Source organism: Fukomys damarensis, unplaced genomic scaffold (assembly GCF_012274545.1).
Source record: "Fukomys damarensis isolate Sample0158 unplaced genomic scaffold, DMR_v1.0_HiC HiC_scaffold_34, whole genome shotgun sequence".
Classification (NCBI taxonomy): Eukaryota; Metazoa; Chordata; class Mammalia; order Rodentia; family Bathyergidae; genus Fukomys; species Fukomys damarensis.
In genome coordinates, this window is record NW_022900946.1 from 23121948 (window position 1) to 23147153 (window position 25206).

General features: G+C 40.5%; 1 protein-coding gene across 1 annotated transcript in view; it reads left to right on the top strand.

Annotated features, from left to right (window-relative positions):
* Mapk1 (mitogen-activated protein kinase 1) overlaps positions 1-25206 on the top strand; it is a 125952-nt gene that overhangs the window by 96284 nt on the left and 4462 nt on the right. The window contains exons 8-11 of the mRNA XM_033758556.1: positions 2342-2456; positions 2718-2849; positions 21552-21661; positions 22313-22438. Coding sequence (XP_033614447.1) covers positions 2342-2456; positions 2718-2849; positions 21552-21661; positions 22313-22429 — 474 coding nt within the window. The 3' untranslated portion in view covers positions 22430-22438. The remainder of the gene's footprint in view (positions 1-2341; positions 2457-2717; positions 2850-21551; positions 21662-22312; positions 22439-25206) is intronic.

Sequence of the window (25206 nt, forward strand, 5' to 3'; positions counted from 1 at the left end):
CCTCCCCTCTCTCACTCCTCTTTCCTTTTTTCTCTCTTTTCTCTTTGGCACATCACCTAACACTGAGCCAAATAAACCAGTACTTTACTCCTAGACCATATGGAGCATATTAATACTCTTAAAAGAGGGGCGTTCTTACCGATAGCCATGGTACCTTATCATACCTTACTTAGCATAAATCCATTGCCATTGTTTGAAGGGTAGGGGTCAGCTCTTTTTCAAAACGTCCCTCAATTTGGTGTCATGTATTTTGTTACCAGTACCACAGAAGCAATGTTTTGTTCTTGGTGCCTGTGACCAGAAGACACAGCTGGCTTGTGCTGATAATTGCTCGTGTTCATTTTGATCTTTTGATTAAGATGGCACCTCCAGATCTCTACCATCAGATTATCATTTCCCCTTTGGTAATTACTAGTAATTTGTGAAGAAACAGTTTGTGTAAATTGTTGTCTTTGGCACATTTTTACTTACTACTCTTACAACCTATTTCCCTCCATCCCTCCCTCCCTGCCTCTGCCTGCTTGCCTGCCTTCCTTCTTTCCTTCCTTCCTCCCTTCCTTCCTTCCTTCCTTCCTTCCCTCCTCCCCTTCTCCCTCCCTTCCTCCCTTCCTTCCTCCCTTCCTTCTTCCCTTCCTCCCCTCCTCCCCTCCTCCTTTCTTACTCTCTCTTGCTCTCACTGTCTTCCTCACTCACTCTCTCTTTCCTGCAGATGGAATCTAGGAGCATGGGCACTATGCCACTGAGCTACATTCCCAGCCTTTTTTATTTTGGTTGATTGATTGATTTTTTTTTTTTTTAGAGAGGGTCTCATTATGTTCAGGCTATCCTTGAATTCACTTTGTAGCCCAGGCTGGCCTTGAACTCACAGTGGTCCTCCTGCCTCAGCCTCCCAAGTGCTAAAATTACAGAAGTGCACCACCGCACTTGGCCCCGCCTTTTTTATCTTGAGATAGGGTTTCACTAAATTGCCCAAGCTGGCAACTTGTGATCCTCCTGTCTCAGCCTCCTCAATAGGTAGGATTATAGGGATGTGCCATTGAGCCTGGCTCTCTAATTCCTTCTACATTTTAGTGGTTTCCAGTTATTTATTCTATGATTTAAAAAAAAAAAACTTTATTGAGCTAAAATTTTGAATATTACATAATTTAGAAACGTAAAATGTAAGATTCAGTAGATTTTAGCACATTGACCGAATTGTGCAACTATAACCATAGTCAAACTTAGATCATTTCTGTTAGCCCAATTCAAAACACTACCGACTAGCTATCTTCTTCCAGTCCCTTCCCCTAAATCTAGATAACCACTGAACTACCCTCTTCATAAAGTTTCCTATTCTGGAAATTTTTTCTTTCATTTTTTTAATTCTGTGATTTTTAATTCATTTCTGCCATTATGTGTTTTGTCCAGATTTGGCTGGTGAGAGCTACTTTTGGTATTTCCCCACAAATGTTAGGCACATTCTTCCTTTCTGGCATTGAAAGCTCTAGGTTCATTTGGTACTTTTCTCTGTCTCAGACCTGGAGAAGCCATTTTTTCCCAAAGGTCATGATGCCTTTTAGTTATTTATTTTTTGTGGGTTTTCAATTACAAAATTTTAGAATTATTTAAAAAATTTTAAACCCCATTTTCTCATAGATATAGATCTGGTCATTGGTTCTTTGATTTTCCAAAGAAATTTCACTCATTCCCTAAATGTTGATGTTTGACTTGTTGTTGTTGTTTCCTAGTTATTTCTACATTTCTCCTTCCATATCTCATTATACTTTTTTATGCCTTGTTGTGATTTAGATAGACTCCTTCCATGATTCTGAACAGATTTCCTTTAAAAGGAAATTTAAAGCTGAAAAATGAATAGGAGATGAAAATATTGCAGCAGTATATGCTCCTCCCCACCGAGATTAAGGTTTTTCAACCTGATGTTTTTTAATATGGTTTTCAGGATGGTTAAAGATATTCTGGAAATATAGCAGGATTTCTTTTGAATAGATTTCTAGGTTTCTAAAAATGAGTATGTAGGCCACCAATGTCAGGTGTAAAGGATGAGTGCTACAACTTTTCTTTTTTCCATCAGCCATTTAAAAATGTGCTTTCTCTCAAATCATTTGAAAGAAGAACTGAAGTATATAAGTTAATTAATGTTGAGAAAATCAGGTAATCTTGGCTGTTCAGTATCTCATAATGCAGATTAGTTGGTTTTTTTGTGCTATCTCAATGTGTTTTTAAACTATAACAGCAAAGGAGAAGCTTAAACTCTAACAAACCACATACCTGTGGAAGATCTCATTGTGTTGTCGTATAACAACAAATATCATTTTCAGCCTTTTCTCCCTTTCTGCTGCAGGGCTATACCAAGTCCATTGATATTTGGTCAGTAGGCTGCATCCTGGCAGAGATGCTGTCCAACAGGCCCATCTTTCCAGGGAAGCATTATCTCGACCAGCTGAACCACATTCTAGGTAAGGTTCCTGAGCACGGTTTAGTTTATCAGAGTTGTATCAGTAAATGAAGAGGAATTGTAATAACTCTGCAACCTGTGATAGACCTGAGTTTTTTATCTTCTCTGGTTTAAAATGTTAATGATCTTTTTTTAAAAAATGTGTTTAATAAGCATTGAGTGGTGATAAGACAAGTACCAGGGTTCATTCATCCCACAGCTGATGGTATACAGTTGTTTGCCTTGGTCTTGATAATTAACAACCATCTATTTTATCCAATAGGCATTCTTGGATCCCCATCACAAGAAGACCTGAATTGCATAATAAATTTAAAAGCTAGAAACTATTTGCTTTCTCTTCCACACAAAAATAAGGTGCCATGGAACAGGCTGTTCCCAAATGCTGACTCCAAAGGTAAATCGTACTTCACTTTAAGCCCACCCTCCCTCACTCCCCCTCTCTCTCCGCCTCTCTCTCTCTCTCTCCTTCCTTCCTTCTTTCCTTCCTTCCATCTTTCTTTCTCTTTCTCTCTCCCCACTTCTTTCTTTGAAGACAAGTTCTTATGTAGTTCAGGGTGGTGCCAGACTCGCACTCATCGACCTGCCTCTGCTTTCTGCATGCTAGGACTACAGGTGTGTGCCACCTTGCCCAGCCCTGTTTCTTATATTTGTTAAATTATTAGAGTACTAGCCTGAAAAGTCAGCCTATGGCTATTGGTTCATGTCTTATTTTAAAGGAACTCACTGCTTATTGATGACCCCCTGCTTCTGCATTTTTTTTTCCATTTTTCTTTTTCTTTTATACAGTGCTGGAGCTTGAACCCAGAGCCTAACTCATTCTAGGCAAGTGCTCTCTTACAAAGCTACACACCACTTTCCTTGTTTGAAAGCACTAATAGTAGAAAAAGGTATCCTAGGGATGGCTCTCGTTTTCCACCTTTTGGTTTCTTTACTACTTTTCAACTTGGATTAAGTTCACAGTTTTAGGGTTCCAAATGCTTAGGCCTGCAAAAACATAGTTTGAATACCCCTTATTTGAAATGCTTGAGATTTTGACTTTCTTTCAGATTTTTGAATGTTTGCATAAGCGGGAATTACCTTGGGGGTGGAACCCATATATACACTTACATTCATTTACATTTTATATGCACCGTGTGGCCTGAAGCTCACTTTATACAGTATGTTTGAGCCTGTATTTTGATTATGATGTGTCCTGGGTGACCAGTCAGGTATGTAGTTTTCTGCTTATGGCATCACGTTGGCACTCAGAACGTTTCATACTTTGGAGCATTTCAGATTTCAGGTCAGAGATTCTGTTCAGCCTTGTATACCTTTTCATCTTATCATTGGTAGTTCTTAAAGTCAGGTATTAGAATAATTACATAAAGCTCACTCTTTTTAGTTATATGGGTTTCTGAGTGTTATAAATGCATACTATCGTGTAACCACTGCTGGCAGTCATTGTATAGAATATTTCTGTCATCCCCAAGTTGTTCTTTGCCCTCCTGTAGTCATTTTCTTCCCTGTTTCTAACAATCACTGATCTGATTTATGTCCCTATAGTTTTGCCTATTCTAGAACATCCTAAGGGTACAAACATGGCCTTTTATATATATGTATCATCCAGCATGGAGCATTTGAGATTTATAAAAATCTATCCTGTTACTTGTCTCCGTCCCTTCACCAAAGATGCTAGAACAATTGTGCAAGGGGGAAAAAAAACCTAACAGTGGAACGTAGACCTAAATATAAGGCCTAAAAATAGTAAGCTACAAGAAAGAACTTGACAGAATCTTCATGACCTTTAAGATAGGTAGCAATTTCTTATATTAAACACTCATTTTTTTAAAAAAGTCATACATTGGTTCTTATTCTTTGTATTTTTTAGGTCAACTCTAATAATTGTAATATCCTTTCTCATTTATTGTTTTTATTAAATATATTAGCTAAATTTTAAAACTTCATACTGTTGTAAAACAGTGTTAGGCAGAATGTGGACTCCCTACTTCAAGACAGCCATGTCCTAAGCCACAGAGTCTGAATACACATTAAGTTGCATAGCAAAAGAAAAGTCCATGCACACACATCTTAAAGAGACCGAGTTCCATTCCTGCGACTAGATTGATTGTTGAATTGGTTGCTAAATGAGGAATTGTATATAGTATGTAAATTACACTATTCAGAACAAAGATATGCTTGAAGGAAACTACAACTTGATGACTTTGCTTTTATTTGCATAACTATTGCATGTAGTACTATAATATATGACAATGTAAAACTACAGTAGTATAATATACAGGACAGTGAGCAAAAATTACATTACTATATAACCACATTGAGGTTCTATAAACAAGATGTACAGAACTGTACAAAAAAAAGACAGATCATAAGTGTGAACAGTGTGTCTTGGTCATCAGTCTGAACAGTCGTTAAATGAGGAATAACTGTATGTAATTAAGATTGCTAATTAGCTGTCTCTTTCAGAGGCATAAAGAGATTTATTAGGCAGAATTTTGTTCTAGGTGTCTTCTTGTTCCAAATAAATTTTTAGATTGTTTTCTCAAGTTCTGTGAAGTATGCTGTTGGAATTTCAATTGGGATTGCATTAAATCTAAACCCCTGTGGAAATCAGTATAGAGGTACCTCAGAAAACTAAGATTAGAGGTCCCATTTGACCCAGTTATTCCCCTGCTGGGTATTTTACCAAAATAATTAAGAATAATACCACAGTAATATATGTGCACCCATGTTCATAGCAGCACAGTTTGTAATAGCCAAAACTTGGAAACAGCCCAATTGCCCATCAGCTGGTGACTCGATAAAGAAAATGTGGGGTTGTTTTATAAAATGGAGTTCTACTCAGCAGTAAAGACTGAGGAACTAGAGACATTTGCAGTTAAATGGATGCACACTGAGGCCACACTCTCAAGTAAAATAAATAGGACACGTGTAAATATCAAATAGTTTCTCTGGTATGAGAAACTGAAAGTGTAAATAAGGATCAAAATGTATAATAGATAATGTGAAATAAGAAGAAAATGTCCAAAGAAGAAAGGGGAAGTAGGAGAGATAGGGGAAAGAAAAGAAGGGAAAGGAACAAGTATGAAAAAAGGAAAAATGGAAACAAAGTCTTTTTAAATAGGGAAGGGTGGAGGGGTTGAGGGAAGGGCTGGGGAATGGGAAAAAAATAAGAACCAAGATGTATCATGTAAAGATACAAATTCCAAATGATGGATGTCATCATATTGCATACCAAAAATGTAGCGATAAAATTAATGAATTTTTTAAAAAGAAAGTTGGGCTTGATTTATAGGGAAAAGGGATGGTTGACCCACCCACAGGTAGAAAGATAATAGCTTACTTTACAGGGAAAGGAAGACTTTTTAAGGAGAAAGGCAGGATCCTTTTTTTTTTTTTTTTTTTTTTTTACGATGTGCGATCAAAGATGTTTTGTATCTGTTTCTCTCTTCTGTTTGTTCTAGCTCTTCTCACTGCATAGTTCAGGCTGGAATTGAATACTGTAGCCCAGGCTAGCTTCAAACTCAAGCAATCCTCCTGCCTCAGCCTCCTGAGTCTGTGTTTCTATCTTAAGGTCAAGTGTCTGTCCTTTATTTTATCAACTAAGGTAATGTATAGATTTAAAGTATCTAAGGGATTTTAGGTATACTAAGCTTGGAATAAAAGAAGCATAAACAAGCCTAGGAAATAAAGATATGGATAACTTTGGGTAACTTTGTCCTGAAGTTGCAGTCTTAAAAGCACAGATTTTAAATTATTATTTTTCTTTTCTCCTTTCTTCCTCTCTTCTATCCTGCCTCATCCCACCCCAGACTTCGACGTCTTATTCTTAAGGCATGCTAATGGACCAGAGGTCTAACTTTTTATGCCTGCTTCAGACTGAGAAGGGGACGTTGACCTTCTCTACCCAGGGATTGGAAGTCTCCCTGTGATTGATCTAAAGGAGGCATAGGAATACCAGGTTCTCGTTTGAACAGCCATCATTTTTGATAGTCTAGAAGGAGGACAAGAACATTAGCAAGCCATTAAATCTTTAGCTTCATTTTATAACTATGTGAGATAAGCCAGGGCCAAAAATTAAAAGGGGAGTATTGGTGAATGATGGCTCCAAAAAGTTGTAGAAATCAGACAAAATTGGCATTGCCATAAGCCTTTTATATGTAATATTAACCTCTATTTGTCCAGAGATGTTAATTCAGGTACAACAGGTGGAGGTTGAGAGTGTACAGATTCCTCCCTATTTTGTCAATAAGAAATATAGTTTTCTATTTTAATTATAACAGTGGCCAAATACTACACTAAATAAAGATGCCTGTGTTTCTGTGTAACCATTAGGCCATTAAAATTCTTACTGGACTCAGGACCTGGGAACTGGCCTCTGTTTTGTAGATCTGAATACCTTTTGTAGTGATTGGCTCCAGATAATCTGAACATATAAAGCCTAAAGTAGATAACAGAAAGTCCATACCCCAAAGGTAATAAAGATTAGTAGCTAGAATATTTATATTGGCATTTTTATCGTATAGGCACATTATACAGGAAGCCAGATCGTCTACCAGATGTACTTGAAAGTACATTAAAATAACTTTTAGTAATACACTGAAACAGGCTGAAGAACACCTTTTTTTGTTTTTTTGAAAATTTTGTGGTGTTTTTTTTTGGGTTTTTTTTTTGAGACATGGTCTCACTATGTAGTTGAGATGCCCTTGAACTCACTATGTAGCCCAGGCTGGTCTCGCACTCACAGCGATCCTCCTGCCTCAGCCTCCTGAGTGCTGGGATTACAGGCGTGCGCCACCACGCCCAGCATGAACAGTGTTTAAAGAACCAGTGGAACTGGGAGTCAGGACCTCCAGAGCTGTAGACCATGATACTACAAGTGCAGCTGGGACTACCGGTAGGGGCTGGTGCAGTGTTTGAAGCTCCCCTTTAATATATAGCCTAACTTCTTTGTTTTTGTAGTATTATTCCATTTGGGAGTAATGTAGGTATTTAAGACAAAGTCCGAGTAAGACCTGTAGTAATATTAATCTACCTGTAAAAATTTGACAAGACCAGTTAAGGCTCCTCAGGGTTACTTTTGGAGCTCTGTAAGGATCCTCTTAGCTCCTCTAGGCTATTTTTGGTGTGGGGGTGGGGTGGGACTTGGAGTCTTGCTATGTAGTTCAGGCTGGCCTCAAACACTCCAAAATCCTCCTGCCTCAGCCTCCCAAGTGCTGGAATTACGGATGTGCACCAACAGACCTGACCAGCTCCTCTAGCTTTTTTCTCTACCAAATGTGTCATTTGACAAGATGAGTCATGGTCTCACTTGACCATAAACCTTCCCTTGGAATGAGAGCATTTCCCTCTTTAATTACCCTCATTTTTTCAAAATACATACTGGTTGACCCCGTCCTCTGGGGCCCAGCCCTGCTCAGGAGGTTGGGTGGCTCGCCGTAGATGCAGGGGGACCTTTTAGCAGGGTTCTGTCATGCCCTTGTCCTGGCTAACTTTGGAGGGCAAAGGCCAAAATACTCATTGTACTCATAGCCCTTTTATCCTTTTTAGCTTTGGTCCTCAAGCCTCAGTTGTTAAACACCCAGAAGGTCAGTTCCACCAGTCTTGAGTGTGAGCCATAGGTCTTATTCCTAACATTAGGAGCCAGTGTCATATTCTTTGTCCTGTCAGTCATGACTTACCTACCATCGTACCACATTGTTTAGGTTGTCTTTTAGATAATATATTCCAGCAGAATGTTACAGATAACAGTTATAGAGTTGTACAAGAAAAAAATAGAGCAAACTATTTTAGGATAATATTATTATACTAGGAATATTTAGTTCTATTATGTCTCTAAAAATATATTTAAAATTCCATTTTAATGTAAAATAGCCTAATAGGCTACCTCTCTCCAGCTATAAAATATTAGATCATAGGCATGATGCTACATGCATGTTTTCCTAGCATTCGGGGGGCTGAGGCAGGAGGATTGCCACAAGTTCAACTCCAGCCTGCATTACACAGAGAGACCCTGTTTCAAACAAACAAACAAAAAACCTTTGTTTCCTAGCTAGTTTTTTAAAGTTTATCCAAAAACAGTTTGATATCATAAAACCTTTTTGTTTTAGACATAGAAAAACTTCAAGATTTTTATTATATTTCTTCTGTCTCACTGTGTAGTTCAAGCACTATGTATCTCAAGCTGGCCTCAAACTCATGGAAATCCTCCAGTCTCACCCCACTCGAGTACTGGCATTACAGGCATGCATCATCATACCTGGTAACCCCCCCCACCCAAAAAATACTCCTTTTTAAATTGGTTCTACTTTTGTGAAACAGCCTGGAGGTGAAGTTTTTGAAATAGATATTGAGTTATTCATAATTGTTTAAGATATGCAGTCTAAGATTTCCCTTTTTTTCTTTTTTTTTTTTTTTTTTTTTGAGACAGGGTCTCATTTTGTAGTTCAGTCTGGCCCTGAACTCACTGTGCAGCCGAGGCTGGTCTCAAACTCACAGCGATCCTCCTGCCTCTGCCTCCCAGTGCTGGGATTACAGGTGTGAGCCACCACCACTTGTCTTGTGTATTTTGAAAAGATAAAGAAAAAAATGAAAAGACAGGGTTCTTGTAGGTTCCTAGGGTTAGACTACCCAAGTATCCCACCCCAGCCTTCTAGGTTCATGCTGCATGCACAACTTGCTCCAGCTTTCCCAGGGCCAGTCTGAGTTCTACCCTAACTTTCTTGGCCTCATTCATGCAGATCCTGCCCCAACTTTCCTGAGGTCACACCACCTGTGTATCCACCCCAGCATTCCCAGGGTTAGTGTATGCAGAGCCCATTCCCACTTTCTGTCGTAACTGCCATCCATGCAGAAATCTCTTCCAGCATCAGGTAACACTGTGCAGTCCTGTTGCTGTAATTTATAACCAGAGAACAAGTATCCTTGCCCCAGTAAAAAGTTACTTCTAGGCATTGAGCTTCCAAAAATGTGCATAAACATGCTTGTATTTTTCAGTTAATTGGAAAAGCAGAAAAACTAAGTCATACACAACACCTGGCCTTTAGGTAACCTCAGAGGTCTTAAATATAGGGACTTATTATAATGTGTGAGGAACTTATAGAAGGTTTTAAAAAATCTAGAGATTGGGCTGATAATTTAGCTCAGTGGTGCTGACGCCTGCCTGACAAGTGCAAGGTCCTGTGTTCAATCCCCAGTACCAAAAAAAACAATCTAGAGTTATTATTCATTAACTACAGAGCACATATAGTTTTAGATACGTAGATAAACTTGAGACTAAATTAAGATGTAAGGAACAAGCTGGCACTAGGGAAGAAACCCAGGAAGACGCCAGAAGATTCCTGTGACATGCTGTAGGGCTGGAGCAGGTGGCTATCAACAGTGTGGTCCGATGGAAGGGAAATGTTTATTCCCTCTCCCCAGCATGGGTTAGAGCTGCTGGCTGGGGAGGAGGAGAGGGAAAGAGCTGGACTCCAGCTAAGCATACCAAGTCACTGAGTCACCAGTCACCTTTCTCTCCCACTATGTTAGAGGAAAACGGGGTACATGCTTCTCTTCTCCCCCAGGTGTGGTGTTGCTGGCCAGGTAGGAAGAGAGACCAGAAGGACTTGGGGCTTTGTCAAGCATTAGCTGGGGCACTATTTATTTTTCTCTTCCTCTTTGATCACCATCCTCACGTGGTTGGGACACGCAGGAGGGCACTTCCTTTCCCTGCCCAGGCAGAGGATCAGTAACTATCTCTTGAAGCTGTGAAAAAGCTCTAGCTCCTGTTCATCCCCTCCATCCTCTAACACCCTAATTCTGCCTCCTAATTAATATCACAAAAAGTTAAAGAATTTAGTGGGCCAGGGATTTAGCTCAGTGGTGCCCCCGCTGCCTCTCAAGCACAAGGTCCTGAGTTCAATTCCTGTTTTGAGATTATAGATTCTACCAGGTCCTAAGGATAGCATCACTTACAGCTGTCTCCCAGATGGCCCCTGGAATCTACGTAGCCTAAGATACGTTCCCAGCCATCCACAAAGGAGCTATGGCATTAGGCAGGCCAGGGTTATGCCCTTTGGTTTTTGAGAGGGAGAGAGGAAGAGGATTAAAAGAACACTTTAGAAGATCTCCCTTGATCTAAAATGTTTAAGATCCAAGTTTGTGCATTTGCAGAGATAGCTTTTGTAAGTGTCATCCTGAGGCCAGTTGTCTTCTGTCTAATTTTTCTACACCAGGAGTATGAGAAAGCGTTGCTCAAGACAGTGGGTGGGTCTGTCCTTGTGCGCATCTCTCTGGTGAGCAAGTTTTCACTCCATCTGATCTAGGAACCAAGTGTGTTGACCTGAGGGATATCTCATGAAGCCATTACTCATCCTAGTGTACCTCTTGACACCTCATCTCTGGAGCAAGTGCCTCATATCTTCAGAGTTTTTATATGTAAATATTCATTTCTAGGGACTTAGCCTCTGACTGCTGAAAAGGAAAAACCCCAAACTGCAGAGGATTGTAGAAAGAGAATGAAAGGGAAGAGACGGTAGAGTGAGAACGAGCAGGGAAAATAGAGAAAGAAAAGAGAAGGAAAATAGAAGTGTATATCCGAGGACGGGTTGAGGAAGCGGGGAAGAAAAAAATGAAAAGCCTTCAGCCAGGCTCATCAGAGTCTTAGTCCTGATGCATTTTTACCTCCTGCCACTGGCTGTCCAGAAGAAATGTCACCAGACAGGGTCCAGAGAGGTCCCCAGGGTGGAGGTGGGGAACCTTGATTCACCCCACCCATGGAACAGATTATAGGTTCAGTGACTTCCATCACAGTGAAAGAATTTTCACAGCACATTAACAAGAGGCATAAAGGGATTTATTAGGCAAAGATTTTTAAAGTCCACACTCAAAGAAATAACTATATGTGCCCTCAAGAAAGAGGCAAGCTGACTTTCATAATAGGGAGCTTATCCTGGATTATCAGGGTGAGCCCACTGTAAAACAAAGTTCCTTTTAAATGGCAAAAGGAATCTGAATATTGGAATAGATGGCAGCTTGCCAGCATTTTATTTCTTGTCCAGTATCTATATATATATGCATATTTTTACCTTTTAAAAATAATTAGGACTGTAGGTATGGCTCGGTGGTATGGTAGAGTGTGTGTTTATTACAGTAAGAGACACGTTTCCTTTCGTCCCTCTCATTTCAAACACTTATGCATTGTTCTTGCCACTTTCTAAAGCAATTCTGGAAGTTACCTTTCTTGAATGTCTTTAGTTGTGTGGTTATGACTGCCTTGATGTTATGAATTGCTTCAAAACATTTACTTTTCATGGTCATTTTGACTTGGGGGAAAAGCCAGACGTTGAATTGCGCCAAATCATTGAATAAAGTGAATGAGGACACACTGTAATGTTTTTATGAATTTGCCTTTCTGTTAGATGGCATTCAACAGTAACATTCACCATATTTTTTAATCGTATTTTGTAAAGACATGAAAGAGGATTTCCAGAACTACTTCAGAAAGTGGCAGAAAAAAATGACATGGTGGTACGCACCAGTAAGCCAAGCACTCTAGGAAGCTGAAGCAAGAGGATCACAAGTTTGAGCCCAGCCTGAACAATTTATGGGACCCTGTCCAAAAAAAAAGTCTAGATAACAAACCACCCCAAAATTCAGGAGGTTGAGATAATGACCATATATATTTGTTCTTGAGTCCATTGGCTGATAGAGCCGGGTAGGTCTGCTGGCTCCCCTATAGTAGGTAGGACAAGGTAACCTCACCACATTTTTTTTCTTTTTTGTGGTATTGGGGTTTGGACCCTGTGCCTTTGCACTAAAACCACACCCACTACCTTCTTTTAATTTTATTTTGAAAGAGAGTCTTGTTAAGTTGCTAAATTGCCCAGGGTAGGCTCACATTTTCAATCCTCCTGCCTCAGTCTCCCAGTGTTGGGTTATAGATGTGCACCTCTACACCCAGCCCGTCTTTACTTGGTCCGTGTCCTTGAAGTTACCTCTCATCTTGCAGTGCAGTAGACTGGTCTTCTCATGATGGTAAGAATAGTCCAGATGAGCAAAAGCAGACATTGCAAGGTCTCTTGAGACAGCAGTCTGCCACACTCAGTGTGTGAAAGCAAACCAGAGTAAAGTGAAATTGAGGCGAGAGAAAAATAAATCTTCCCATTGGTGGGGAGAACTGCAAAGAATTTGTACCACATTTAACCTAACGCTAAGTTGTTTCTATAGTAAACACTAAGTTTTTACTATAATATACATAAATGTATCCAGAATTGAGTATTCTGTACCATCAAGGCTTCTAAGAACCAGCAATAAGAAGTTAAGAGCTTATCAATACAGAACTGATAGTCTACATTTATATAAAATAAACAAGAAAGTGAACGGGAGACTATCAGAGACCTCATGAAATTACAGTTTTTAAGCTAAAACATTGAAGCTTTTAGTTCAGTTAATGACATTTCACAGAAAAGGGAATGTAGCCAGGCATGATGGCTCATGGAATTCTAGCACTTGTGCTGAGACAGAAGAATCACTTGAGCATAAGAGAGGCCATGTCTCAAAGAGGGTGGGTGTAAATGTTTCTTAAGCGTAGTTTTCTGGCACACACACACTCGGCACTCTGGAAGGCTGAGTGAGAATCCACAAGTTGAAGCCTGTCTCAAAGTAAAACTGAAAAGGGGCTGGGGGTGTAGCTCAGTGCAAAGAACTTCGATTCCATCCCCAGTACTGCTTTTTTAAAAAGTCTTTTAAATATAGGAAAGGATACTCATTTTACTTACACAAGATATGAATACTGGAAAGGTCAGTAATTCCTTTTTTTTTCTTTTTTTTAAACCTTGCTCATCACAGTAGCGGGCATTTAAAAGTTTGGTAATAATGTGTGTGGTCAAGACGGTGAGGAAGCGGATGTTCTCCGAGACAGCTGTGGGGTGTAAATTGGCTGAGTCTCTGTGGAGGGCAGTTTGGCGAGTCTGTCACATGCCTTTTGTTCCAGCAATTCTGGGTACTGAACTTTTGGGTCTGCCAACCAAATGGGGGTGGAGGGGAGTGGCATTTCATTTGTTTTTCTTTAATTAAGAGTAAAATTGAACCTTTTTTCACATATTTGTTGGAAATTTTTATTGCTAAGTCCCTTGAGTCGGTAGTATTATAGATTTTTCTTCACATGAGACTTAAAATTCTCTCTCTCCAAAATGATTCCAGTGAGGGGGAAGAAATGATTATTATCAGCAGATGGTGCTAAGCTCGTTGAATCGATATTTGGAAGAAAATCAACTTAAATTATTATTCACACTTGACAATGATTTTCAAAAGAATGATGATTAAATACTCTTAAAAAATCATACTGTTAAAAAGTAATAATATTTAGAGTATTCAGTATTTTTTTATCTCTGCCCGGAGAAAGATTATCTTCCTAAGCATTAAAGACAAGAAAGAAAATAGATTGGGTTACATAAAAGTTTAAAACTTATAAAAGATTGTACTCATCAGGTATGAGCAATAGATCTAAAATGTTCTAAATTGAAGCATTTAAAGGATTCTTGTCCTTAGAAGGGAGCACAGCACAGTGCTCATGCCTGGTATTCTAAAATAGTAGGTCTCCTGAGTTCAAACAAGGGGTCTGTCATTTGTAGTCTTTAATTTGGACAAGGTATTTAGCTTCTGTTTCCATGGAAAACGTGGCACAAATTCAGTCTCTGCCTGATAGGGTAATTAAGAGGGTTATTAGTGATTACTAGTTACCAATGTTAGAGTCAAAATTGGTATTTCTTCATACCTAAAGACCAAAGACAAATCTGAGACCTAACTGGATAAATAGCAAAGAATAAGAACACACAATTACAGGAAATACTGAGCTGAGGAAAACTGTAAGAAGGAACCATTTGAAGGCTAGCAGTTGAGAATCTGGGGTCATGTTAAATTGAAATCACCTGTTAGGCCTTAGAAATAACCTAAATGCCAAATGTTAATCAAATGGTTGCCAATTATATCTTCCTACTTAAAGGAATACTACAAAATCATTGGAAGTGATTTTTACAAAGTTTTGATAGCGTGGGAAAATAATGAGCAATAGTGACAAAGGGAAAATAGTACAGTATTTGTCATATACTGTATGATTTCAACCAAGTAAAAGAAAATTATAGAAAAAATTCAACAAAATATGTTAACAGATGGGCAGTGGTTACCATTGAATGATGGCGCCATGGGTGCTAGAGGCAGATTCAGTTGGTGGGTGAGCTGTTTGAGGCCTTTTCTGTTCATATAACAAGAACCTATTACCAAATAACTTGGGCCTGAAGCAGGGCTTTATTGGCTCTCCTAACCAAAAGGTCCAGTGGAATCTGGATTCATGAGCACAGCCACTTTGAATGAAATCTAGACTTGTCTTTTAGTTTTGCCAGCTTCTGTGCTGTTCTTATTGTCATTCATTGTCTTTTTTCATGGGAATAAAAAGGCTACAACAGCTTCACTTTCACACTAACTTATTTCCTAATGGTTTCAGCCCAAATCAGTGAGGCTGACTCTCTTTGCCTCTGTGTGCCCAGCCTGGATGACATGTCCACTCCTGACCAGTCATTGTGGCCAAGGAGGAACCCAGGTGAACGTGGCACAACCAGTGTCACTATTTCCGCAGCTCAGCCGGGGAGCAGTAGGGAGCTCTGAAGCAAACACAGTTTGCTTACTTATGGGGGAGTTGACTTGGCAGGCAAAACCAGCAGATTACCAACATCATGAAGAAAGGTAAAGAGCTTTGTCTCCCACTTTTTTTTTTTTTAATTAAAAAATGCAGTTCAGCCTGGCATGGTGGCCCACGCCTGTAATCCCAGCACTTGGGAGGCTGAGGCAGGAGGATGGCTGTGAGTTCAAGACCAGCTTGGGCCATATAGTGAGTTCCAGGGCAGTCTCAACTACATAGTGAGACCCTGTCTCCAAAAAAAAAAAATGCAGTTCAGGGCCGGGGATTTAGCTCAGTGTTGCTGCCACCTGCCTCACAAGTGCAAGTTCCTGAGTTTGACATCCAGTACCCAAAAAAAATGCAATTTGTGTCAAAACCCTGAGCTCAAAGTTGTGATCCTCCTGCTTCAGACTCTCAGGTTCTGGGATTACAGATGCGTGCCGCTATATCTGTCTTCTCAGAGAGTTAATTCATGGCCTTTGAAGTTACACAGGAAGTGAAGGAGGTAAGAACAGTGATGGTGAACTTTTAGAGCTTTCAGTGATACAAATGGCCTGCTACACCGCATATGTGCCACCACTGAGAGGAACGGGACTGTAAGGAGCGAGAGAACGGGAACCTCGGTGGGCAGTGGGATAGGGTTAGAAGGCCTTGAAGACTAGAACAGCTAGAACTAGTGTCTTGCAGTTTCATAGACGTGAAAGATGGCATTTTAAGGCAGTGAGGTATGCTGAGTGTGGTGCAGCATGCCCACACAGATACTCCGCTTTTAACAGCGTAACTGTGTAACAGCTGTTCAGTGTTAATGACCAAGTTTTCTGTTTGGATCTTGGGACCCATGACTTGGACGTATGACCTGTCCCTTTTTTCTTTTTTTTTTTTTTTTTGTATACTTTTGTACATCTTGTTTATACAGCCTCAATGTCTTTTATTTGTACAGTACTATAATTTTTGCTGGTTGCACTGTGCAGTTTTATGTCCTGTTACACATTACAGTACTGCTTGTAAGAGATACAAATAAAAGCAAAGTCATCAAGCTGGAGTTTCCTTTGTTCTGAATATTGTAATGTACATACGACATACAAGTCCTCATTTAGCAAGCAGTTCGTTTAAAGATCTAATCTCAGGGCTGTCACTCAGAATGTCTGTGAGCCTGGCCTGGGCAATTTAGCAAGACCCTTTCTCAAAATATTAAAAAAAAAATTTTTTTTTAAAGAGCTGCGTAGGTAGCTTGAGTGCAGAGGCCCAAGGCTCAATCCCCAGTACTGCAAAGGAGGTGGGGAGCACTTACGTAACAGAAAAATCTGGCAAGATACAGATTGAAAAATGTAGGTTCATTTTCTCATCAGAGTTGTTGGTGATCACATGAGTAGTTTAAACAGTGGGAGTAAGAAGTTTGGAATGGAAAGTGAAGGCAGAAATAACTGGCCAACCTCAGAAGAGCTAGTAGGACTGACCACACACATTGAGGACCAACTTTGTTTTATTTTGTTTTTTAATAAATTTTATTTTATCCCATTCCCTTCCTTAATCCCCCCCTTCCCTATGTACAAAAGCTTTGTTTCCATTATTTCCTCTCTTTTTTCTTGTCCCTTCCTCCCTTTCTTCCTCTCTCCTCCATTGTTCCCCTTCCAATTTGAACATTTTCTTCCTATTTTCCATTATCTGTTACATATTTTAGTCCTCATTTCCACTTTTGGTTTCTCACACCAGAGAAACAATGCAATACTGAAACGTGTCCAACTTACTTCACTTAGGAGTATGTTCTCAGGGTCCATCCATTGATATATAAATGCCTGAAGCTCTTCCTTCTTTATGGCAGAGTAGTACTCCATTGTATTAAAAACCACATCATCTCTATCCGTTCATTGGCTGATGGGCATTTGGGCTGTTTCCAAGATTTAGCTACTACACAGTATTGCTATAAATATGGGTGTGCATATATTGCTGTAGCATGATGCTTTTAGTTCTTTTGGGAAGGTACCAAAAAGAGGAGTAGCTGGGTCAAGTGAAAACTGTGGTTTCAGTTTTTTAAGAAATCGCCAACCTGATGTCCACAGTGGTTGGCCCAGTCTACATTCCCGACAGTGGAGAAGGGTTCCTTTTTCCCCCACAGCCCTCCAGCATTTGTTATTGGTTGATTTCTTGATAGTAGCCATTGTTTCTGGAGTGAAATGGAATCTTAGCATTATTTTAATTTGCATTTCACAAATGACCAGTGATGTTGAACATTTTTTCCTAAGTTCATTTGCTGTTTCTAATTCTTCATCAGAGAAGTGTCTTTTCATTTCAGATGCCCATTTTTGGGTCTTTAAATTTGGGGTCTGATTTGGGTTTTTGTTTTTTTTTTTATAGAGTCCGATAGTACTCCTTTGTCTGAAGAATACTTCTGTTTTAATATTTAGATCTTTGATCCATTTTGATTTTAGTTAAGTGCACAGTGAAAGATATGGGTCTTCAATCTTTAGCATGTGGAAAGCCAGTTTTTCCAGCACCATTTGTTAAAGGGGCTATCTTTCCTCTGGGGAAGGTGTTTGATTCCTTTGTCAAAGAAAAGGTGGCTGAGCGTGTCTGGAGTTGTTTCTGCATCCTCTGGTCTGTTCCATTAATCCTTGGGTTTGTTTTTATGCCAATACCATGCTGTTTTTACCACTGTAGCTTTGTAGTACAACTTAAAGTCAGGGATTGTGATGCCCCTGCCTTGCCTTTGTTGCCCAGAACTACCTTTGCTATTCTAGGTCTCTTCTGGTTCCAAATTATTTTTTCTAATCCTGTGAGAGAGGAGGATTGACTTTGAATAAGGAGTTATCTCCTTTTTGGCAGTGTCATTGAGGTTGCGAGCAGAGCTGAGTGAGAGGGTAGTCCAGGAAGATAACTTTTGGAAATCTGTTTCTTCGGCAGCACTCTCTGTAAGATCTGTTGAGAATAGTGAGAGTTGGTTGGCAGCAATGGTACATAATTCAAGCCATGTGAAGTAGGCAGATTCTTAGAAAAGAGGAGTAGGCAAGCTAGGGCTTTCCTGGAGCTGTTGATGGCCTTGGTGAAGTGGAAAATCTTGATGTCTTTATAGCACAACTGTTCACAGGCCTCTGAGGTCCCCAGGATCTTTAAAGGGTGTCTGTGAGTTAAAACTATTGTAACAATACTACTGGAGCATCTTTATACTGTTCTGTATGTTGCCATCTGCACGTATACAGAAGCAGTGAGGAGCAACGCTGTGACACCCTGACCCAGGACAGAGCCATAGCACCATACTGCCACTTCTTCAAAGCTTAAAACACCAATCTAGTTGCACAGAAGGATGTCCTTGATGAAGCAGTAAAGATTATTTGCTTCATTAAATCCCATCCTCAATACCTGTTTTCATGACGTTTTATGTGGTAAAATGGGATGTACACTTAGAGCATTTCTCTGCCTGTGGAATGAGGTGGTTTTTCTCAAAGAAGGTGCTTGTGTATTTGAGCTTTGCGCTGATTAAGCTGCTTTTAAAAATCAGTCCTCAGTAATGTTTAAGAGTTAGAGAAGGGTTCTGAAATCAGAAAATTAAAAGAGTACTGTTCCCATGCCGCAGTTTGTACAGTTAGTTCATCTTCTCTGGTGCTGCCCAGAAACTCAAGTTGAAGATGGAAGTGAAGGTTGCAGCATTGTTCAGGAACAGAGTTATGCTCAGTAGGCATGATGGACCAGAAGAGGTGCTGTGGTAAATAATTGCGCAGGGTCTGTGGTAGGGCAGGAAGGAAAAAGGTCTTATAGATGGGAGAGAAGAACGGCCAAGTTGTCCTGTGTCCTTTAATGTTAAGAAAAAGTATGGGTGCTGAAAGGGCCCATGGACCATGACCAGATTAATTCCAGCCTCAAAGGGACTTCTAGGGAAATAAACTGTATCCACGTAAGTACACAGGCAGCCATGATGCATGCTATCCAAGTGGTACAGCAGATCTTGGTGTGGTGTGGGAGGAGGGGCCTGGGCATGCTAACTGTGGTATCAGCACCTGCCAGCTACTTCCCATTTTTCACTTTTGATAGCTATGAATAATGCAGAAATAGCACTTGCAATAAAAGAAGGCTGAGATCCAGTTATTTTTCAAGTGGGGGCTATTTTCCTTTGAAATTTTTGAGTGTAGATTTAAGAGTCTAGAATAACTGGAAGGAGCTAACATTTTTTTCAGAAATGCGTATACTGAACAATATTTAGTTGGCTTGAAGTACTTCCTTAATATAAGTGTGAGTGGGGGAGAAGTGTCCCCACAATGGCTTAGAAGTAATGCTGTTAGAATCTGTGGTCACATCTTCCTGGGCTTTTCATTGCACAGACAGTGTCTGACTGGGCAAAAGTCCAAGTGATTTAATTGCTTCTCAAAAAAAAAATCATTAGGAAGATATCTGTAAGTTCTTTGTGGTGAGCTAATTAGGACCAGGAAGATCAGTCTTATTACCTGTTCTAGACCATTTAAAGCTGAGCTTACATTTTAAGCTATTGTCTACATACTTAGCAATGTATTTGGGGAAACTAGAGTTTGAGCCAGAGGGGTCTGAATTCTTGACCATTGTGTGTTACCTGGTCCTGACTACCAAAAGGATTGCCTCCTAAACCTCACCAGCTTATATACCCTGTGTCTCAGCTCTAGGCATGAACCCCTCTGCTGACTACACTCTGCTTCCATCGAGGCCAAACCTGATGGGAGAACTTTCTGTGCTCCAAAAAGTTCTTTAGCACTTTATAAATGACACAAAGCAAAGTGTCATTTATTCCATAATTTCTAAGACATAGTCAGGATTGTGTATTGAAAAGATAGATGGAAGCACAATTTTTTTTAAACATAATACAGACTTAAAAGAAAAAAAAACAGCAGGGCCGCGGATTTAGCTCAGTGGTTCCACTGCCCGCCTCAGAAACGCAAGGACCCGAGATAGATCTCTGGTTCAAAAAAAAACAACAAAAAACCACTGTATACATACTGGGTATGAAAATGTGCTGTTATCTGGAATTTCTCATACCCAACATGTAGCTTGCTGCATTTATTATTTCCTCTTGTCTTAAAGATCAGGGGTTGGTCTCTTGGTGTCATGCAATAAAGGATGTCAAAAAAATGGCCACCAGAACTAAGAATACACACATGCACACAACAAGCATAAACACATGCATGTGCGCACCCTTCTCTAACCTCAAGCAGCAAGCTACCTGCCCCCTAGCACAAAAACAGTCACTTTGGAAGGTTTACTGGTCTGCTCTAAAGGGTTGAACATTTTTAAATAACTAAAACTTTCTTCTTGGGCCAGGAATTTAGCTTAGTGGCACTGAGCCTGCCTCACAAGCGCAAGGTTCTGAGTTCAATCCCCAATACTAAACAAAAAACAAAAAACTTTCATCTTAAAAGTAAGCTAGAACTGAGTCTTCAAGTTGATCATTAATGTTAAATTATGCCCAGTACATTTGATTATTACAGCATATTATTTTTTACATTCTTATAGGATTTAATAGCATGTGCTAATTTGTAGATGGATGAGGTTTTTGTCATCTGCAAATAACTTACCTACTAAAATAATCACGTTAGGCTGAGTGTGGTGGCACACCCCTGTAATCGCAGCACTTGGGAGGCTGAGTTAGGAGAATCACTGAGAGCTTGAGGTTAGCTGGGCTACATAGCAAGAGCCTGTCTAAAAATAAAAATAATCATTTTAAGAAAATAGGCCTCTCCTGGAGTTGTCATTTAGCAGTACAGTGCTTACCTAGTATGTATGAGTTCTTGGGTTCAATCCCCCGTACCACCAAAAACAATAAGAGGCTTCATTAAGTAGATCCCCATATATTCTTTAAAAATTTGTGTTCTTTACTGGCTATTAGCTTTTCAGATTTGCAGCAAATTTTTAGATCTAAGCCTTAGATTTTTCAGGCGTGCCTTAGAGTCTGTGAGCTAGGGTTGGAGTAGCACCTTTTTTCTATTCCTTAAGACTCCTGATAGGATTTCATTTGAAGAAAGGACCTACTACTCAAGTTGAAAACACTGGTCTGAGTATAAATAAGTGGAAACAATGTTTTGGTTTGTACTGTACTAAAGATTGAACCTAGGACTTTTGCACTGGGCTACATCGCTATCCCTTTTTGTATTTTTGAGACAAGGCTTTGCTAAGTTCCCCAGCTGGGGCTTGAACTTGGAATCCTTCTGTCTCTGCCTCAGTGTTTTAAAGAACTCTCTGTAGCTACCTCTTCTGCAGAACAATAATGTTCTGCCTTTCTGAGCATTGCGATCTACATCTGTCAGGTGGTCAGCCTCTGTGTTCACGCAGGCAAGAGAGACGTATAATAGGTGCTCTCTCTGCCGGCTGCTCACCTTACAGCAATGCTTTGCTCTTGTTTTGTGGGTTGTTAAACAGGAAATGTAAAATCTTTTGGTGACTACTGCCTTTGCTTCTTACCACTGAAAATGTTTGTCTTTGTAGCTCTGGACTTACTGGACAAAATGTTGACATTCAACCCTCACAAGAGGATTGAAGTTGAACAAGCTCTAGCCCATCCATATCTGGAGCAGTATTATGACCCGAGTGATGAGGTAAGAGCTCCTGCTGTTGGCTGCTTCCACAAGCATATAAACCAGCCAACAACAGGCCTAACCATGTCCTGTGCAGATTTTCCTGAGAGGTGCATGGTAACATATCTGCTCCTCCAAATACATCTACCTCCTGTGCCTTGAAGATGAGCATTGTGGGTACAGCTTGAAACCCCTGACCCCCAGGATCCCTGCAGCAGGTGGAGACCAGGAGAAGGCATAAAGAGGAACAGCTGTACCAATGTGGAGCCTGGAGAGGGCTAAGGACTCTTCCTCTTCCCTCCTCACATGTTAGAGATAGAACCAATGGCCTTGTGCATCTGGGCAAGTGCTCTGTGACTGAGCTGCATCCCCAGCCTATGTATTGTTTATGAGAAAGGTGCTTTCAGGAGTTGGGCATAAGTGCACGGATGCTTATCAGCACTCTGAGATGGGGGCCGGTGCTGGGGTCAAACCTGGGACTTCATGTATGCTACTGAGCATACACTCTTAGCACTGAGCTACGCCCCTGGGCCTGGAGTACGTAGGTTTTAGGAGACATCTGTCCTGTTGTATAAATTTCAGAGTGTAAGTCAGAGTCATTTTGTAAATCAGTAAATTACTGCCTTTACCATAACAACTTTTGACTATTAAATGTTTTATTTTCTCTTCAAGCCCATTGCTGAAGCACCATTCAAGTTTGACATGGAATTGGATGATTTGCCTAAGGAAAAGCTCAAAGAACTCATTTTTGAAGAGACTGCTAGATTCCAGCCAGGATACAGATCTTAAATTTGTCAGGTACCTGGAGCTTTAACCATACAATTAATTTAAATGTCATGAGAAAAAAGAATTCAGTGTATTCCTCTGTTTGAATATAGCTTTTTTTTTTTTTTTTAGAGTAGGAAAAATTTATTGAGAGAAAGAAAGCTTCTAAGAGAGGCAGAAGGGGGACTGAAAAGTGGGCTGCCCCTGAATATAGCCTTTATACTGATTGCTTCCTTCATGATTTAAAACTGGAGAAATTACACTTTGTCTTTCACCACTGTTTAAAACATACACTTGGAATCCTTTAATTTCTGACAGTTTATTCAACTCTATGGATTACAAGGACATTAAATTGTCAGGATTTAGAATAAGATCTGCAGCAAGACTTAGTGTTTAGGGAGGAGGAACTTTCTAAAGCTGATTGTGTGTGTGTGTGTGTGTGTGTGTGTGTGTGTGTGAAAATAGATTTATAGAAAGGAATAAAACAGGTCTTCATTCTAAAAATCTTTTCACTTAAGACATTTTTAATGTTAAGACATTCTAATGTATAATTTTGGAGACCCTCAAATTCTCTTTTACCCGACACCCAGTGCTGAGGCTTTAGAATGCTAGCCAAGCACTTTGTTGCTGAGCTACACTCCCAGTCCCCTAAGATTTTTCTCTTAAGAATTGAGAACACAGAACTTAGAAAAAGAAAAAATAGCCAAAGAAGGAAGATGCCTAAGTGTCTCAAGAAGACATGGGTTTCCACACTTCACTTCTTTTTAAGGAAATTCATAGTATGAAGTGGGTATGTATAGGGATAACGCTTACACTTGCTAGGAAATAGGGACATCAGGGTTTGCTGCTTTCCAAGAAGAGGAGCTGGCTTTCTGTTGAGAAGGACAGCTGTGTCCTCAGAGTGGCATACTGATCTCTGACCACATCCCGTCATCAGAGTTCCCAGGGTTATTACTCCCACCACTAAGAACAAGGAATCGGGGACAGATAGATGCAGCTCAAGAATAGACATGGCCAAGGGCCAGGGATTTAGCTCAGTGGCGCTGTGCCTGCCTGGCAAGTGCAAGGTCCTGAGTTTGATTCCCGGTACCAGAAAAAACAAACAAAAAGAATAGATGTGGCCATCACATCCTCAGAGCAGAGAGCCCTGCAGCAGGGGAAACTGGGAGTTGGGACAGAATAGACACAACTAATTTAGGGGAAAGAAATGGTTGCTTTCAGAAGAAATTTGACATCAGAGCAGATGGGGTTAGAATGAGGAAGTCTGGGTTGGAGGTCATTGGAAAGCAGTGTTTTTCTACAACAAAAGGACCAGAGCTATGGACTGTGGCTATGGTGAAGAGAAGCTTGGATTCAAGAGAATGGAGGAAAAACAAAGGTGGAAAGACTTCCAAATTTCTAAATCTAGCAACTGGGGCAAGGGTGGGGTGGGGTGAGGCTGGCGCTGTTGACACCGCACACACCCTCAAAGACAAACTCAAAAAGTGAAGCACCAAGGCAGCAATGCTTATGGGACATGAGTAAGACATAAGCCAGCCCAGGGGGAAGAGCCAGATGTGAACAAGCCACTGAGGAAGAGAGGAGCAGTCTGACCGGGTAGGTTCATTCATCCTATCAACCATGTAACTGTAACAGTCTCTTGCATTTGCCACATAAAGTGCCTTTTCATGGTCACTCACTGAAGTAAAGTCAGTCCACGTGGAGCTTCTGGGAGATGCTGTAGTGTAGCTTGTCTCTCTCCCAGTAGCCCCTCTTTCTTGTCATGGGGTGGTGGGTCAGGATGGTATCTTGAGCTTTTTAGGAAATGTGGGTGTCAGAGTTCACTGTTTTCCAGGAAAAGGAGTCAGTTTCCAGTCTCCTGTTGAGAGGAGGGATGTGTGATGGGACTGCAAGCCTGTTTACCAGGTCGGGTTGACTGGACCTGATTAGCTTGCTGCCTGCTGTTATAGGTTGTGTGTCCTCCCAGATTGCCTGTGGCTCCTTTTTCTCTGTGATAGCAGATGAGTAGTCATGGCAGAGACTCAAATGGCCTGCAAGGCTGAAGACATGTATTCTCTGACACTTTAAAGATCAAGTTTGGGGCTGGGGATTTAGCTCAGTGGTTCCGCTGCTTGCCTTGCAAGCACAAGGTCCCAAGTTCAATCCCGGTACAAAAAAAAAAAAAAAAAACAAGTTTGCCACCGCCTAGCCAAAAGGTTGAGCTGGTCAGTAGTCCAATTTGCCCTTGTCTTCCTTGTCTTAGTTCAAACATGTGGATTGCTTAGTATGGACTAGAAAATACATCAGACAGATACACAAGAACTAACAGGTCAGGCAGGCTTATACATGGCCTCCAAAAAGCACCCAATCTAGCAGAGGAAAAGTCGTACAAGCAGAGGACCTCTGGCCGTGTAGTATGGAAGGGCATCTGGGGTTAACATGAGAATCAGTTTTTCCCATAATTCATTTAGTTACTATTGAGTGCTTCCTGGTGCCCGGTAGGAGGGAGACAAAGATGAGTAAGACCTAGGCTTTGTTGTCTAGCAGCTTAATAGTAGGAAACAACAGGGAATATGCATAGTATTGGAGCTTGTAGCAGAGGTGGATGTAGGTACAGCAGACCCCAAAGGGTAAGGCTGAGGATCACAGAGCAAGGCAGTTGTGCTGAGCTGATCTGAGGGTCAAGGAGCTCTTTGCTGTGATGATGAACCATAAGTCAGCATGTAAGCACTGGCCACAACCAAGTAAGAGGAGGAGGCCACAGTGAGGACTGAGCTGGAGCATAGCCCTCACCTCACTAAGGAGCGCAGCTCCCTTACAGG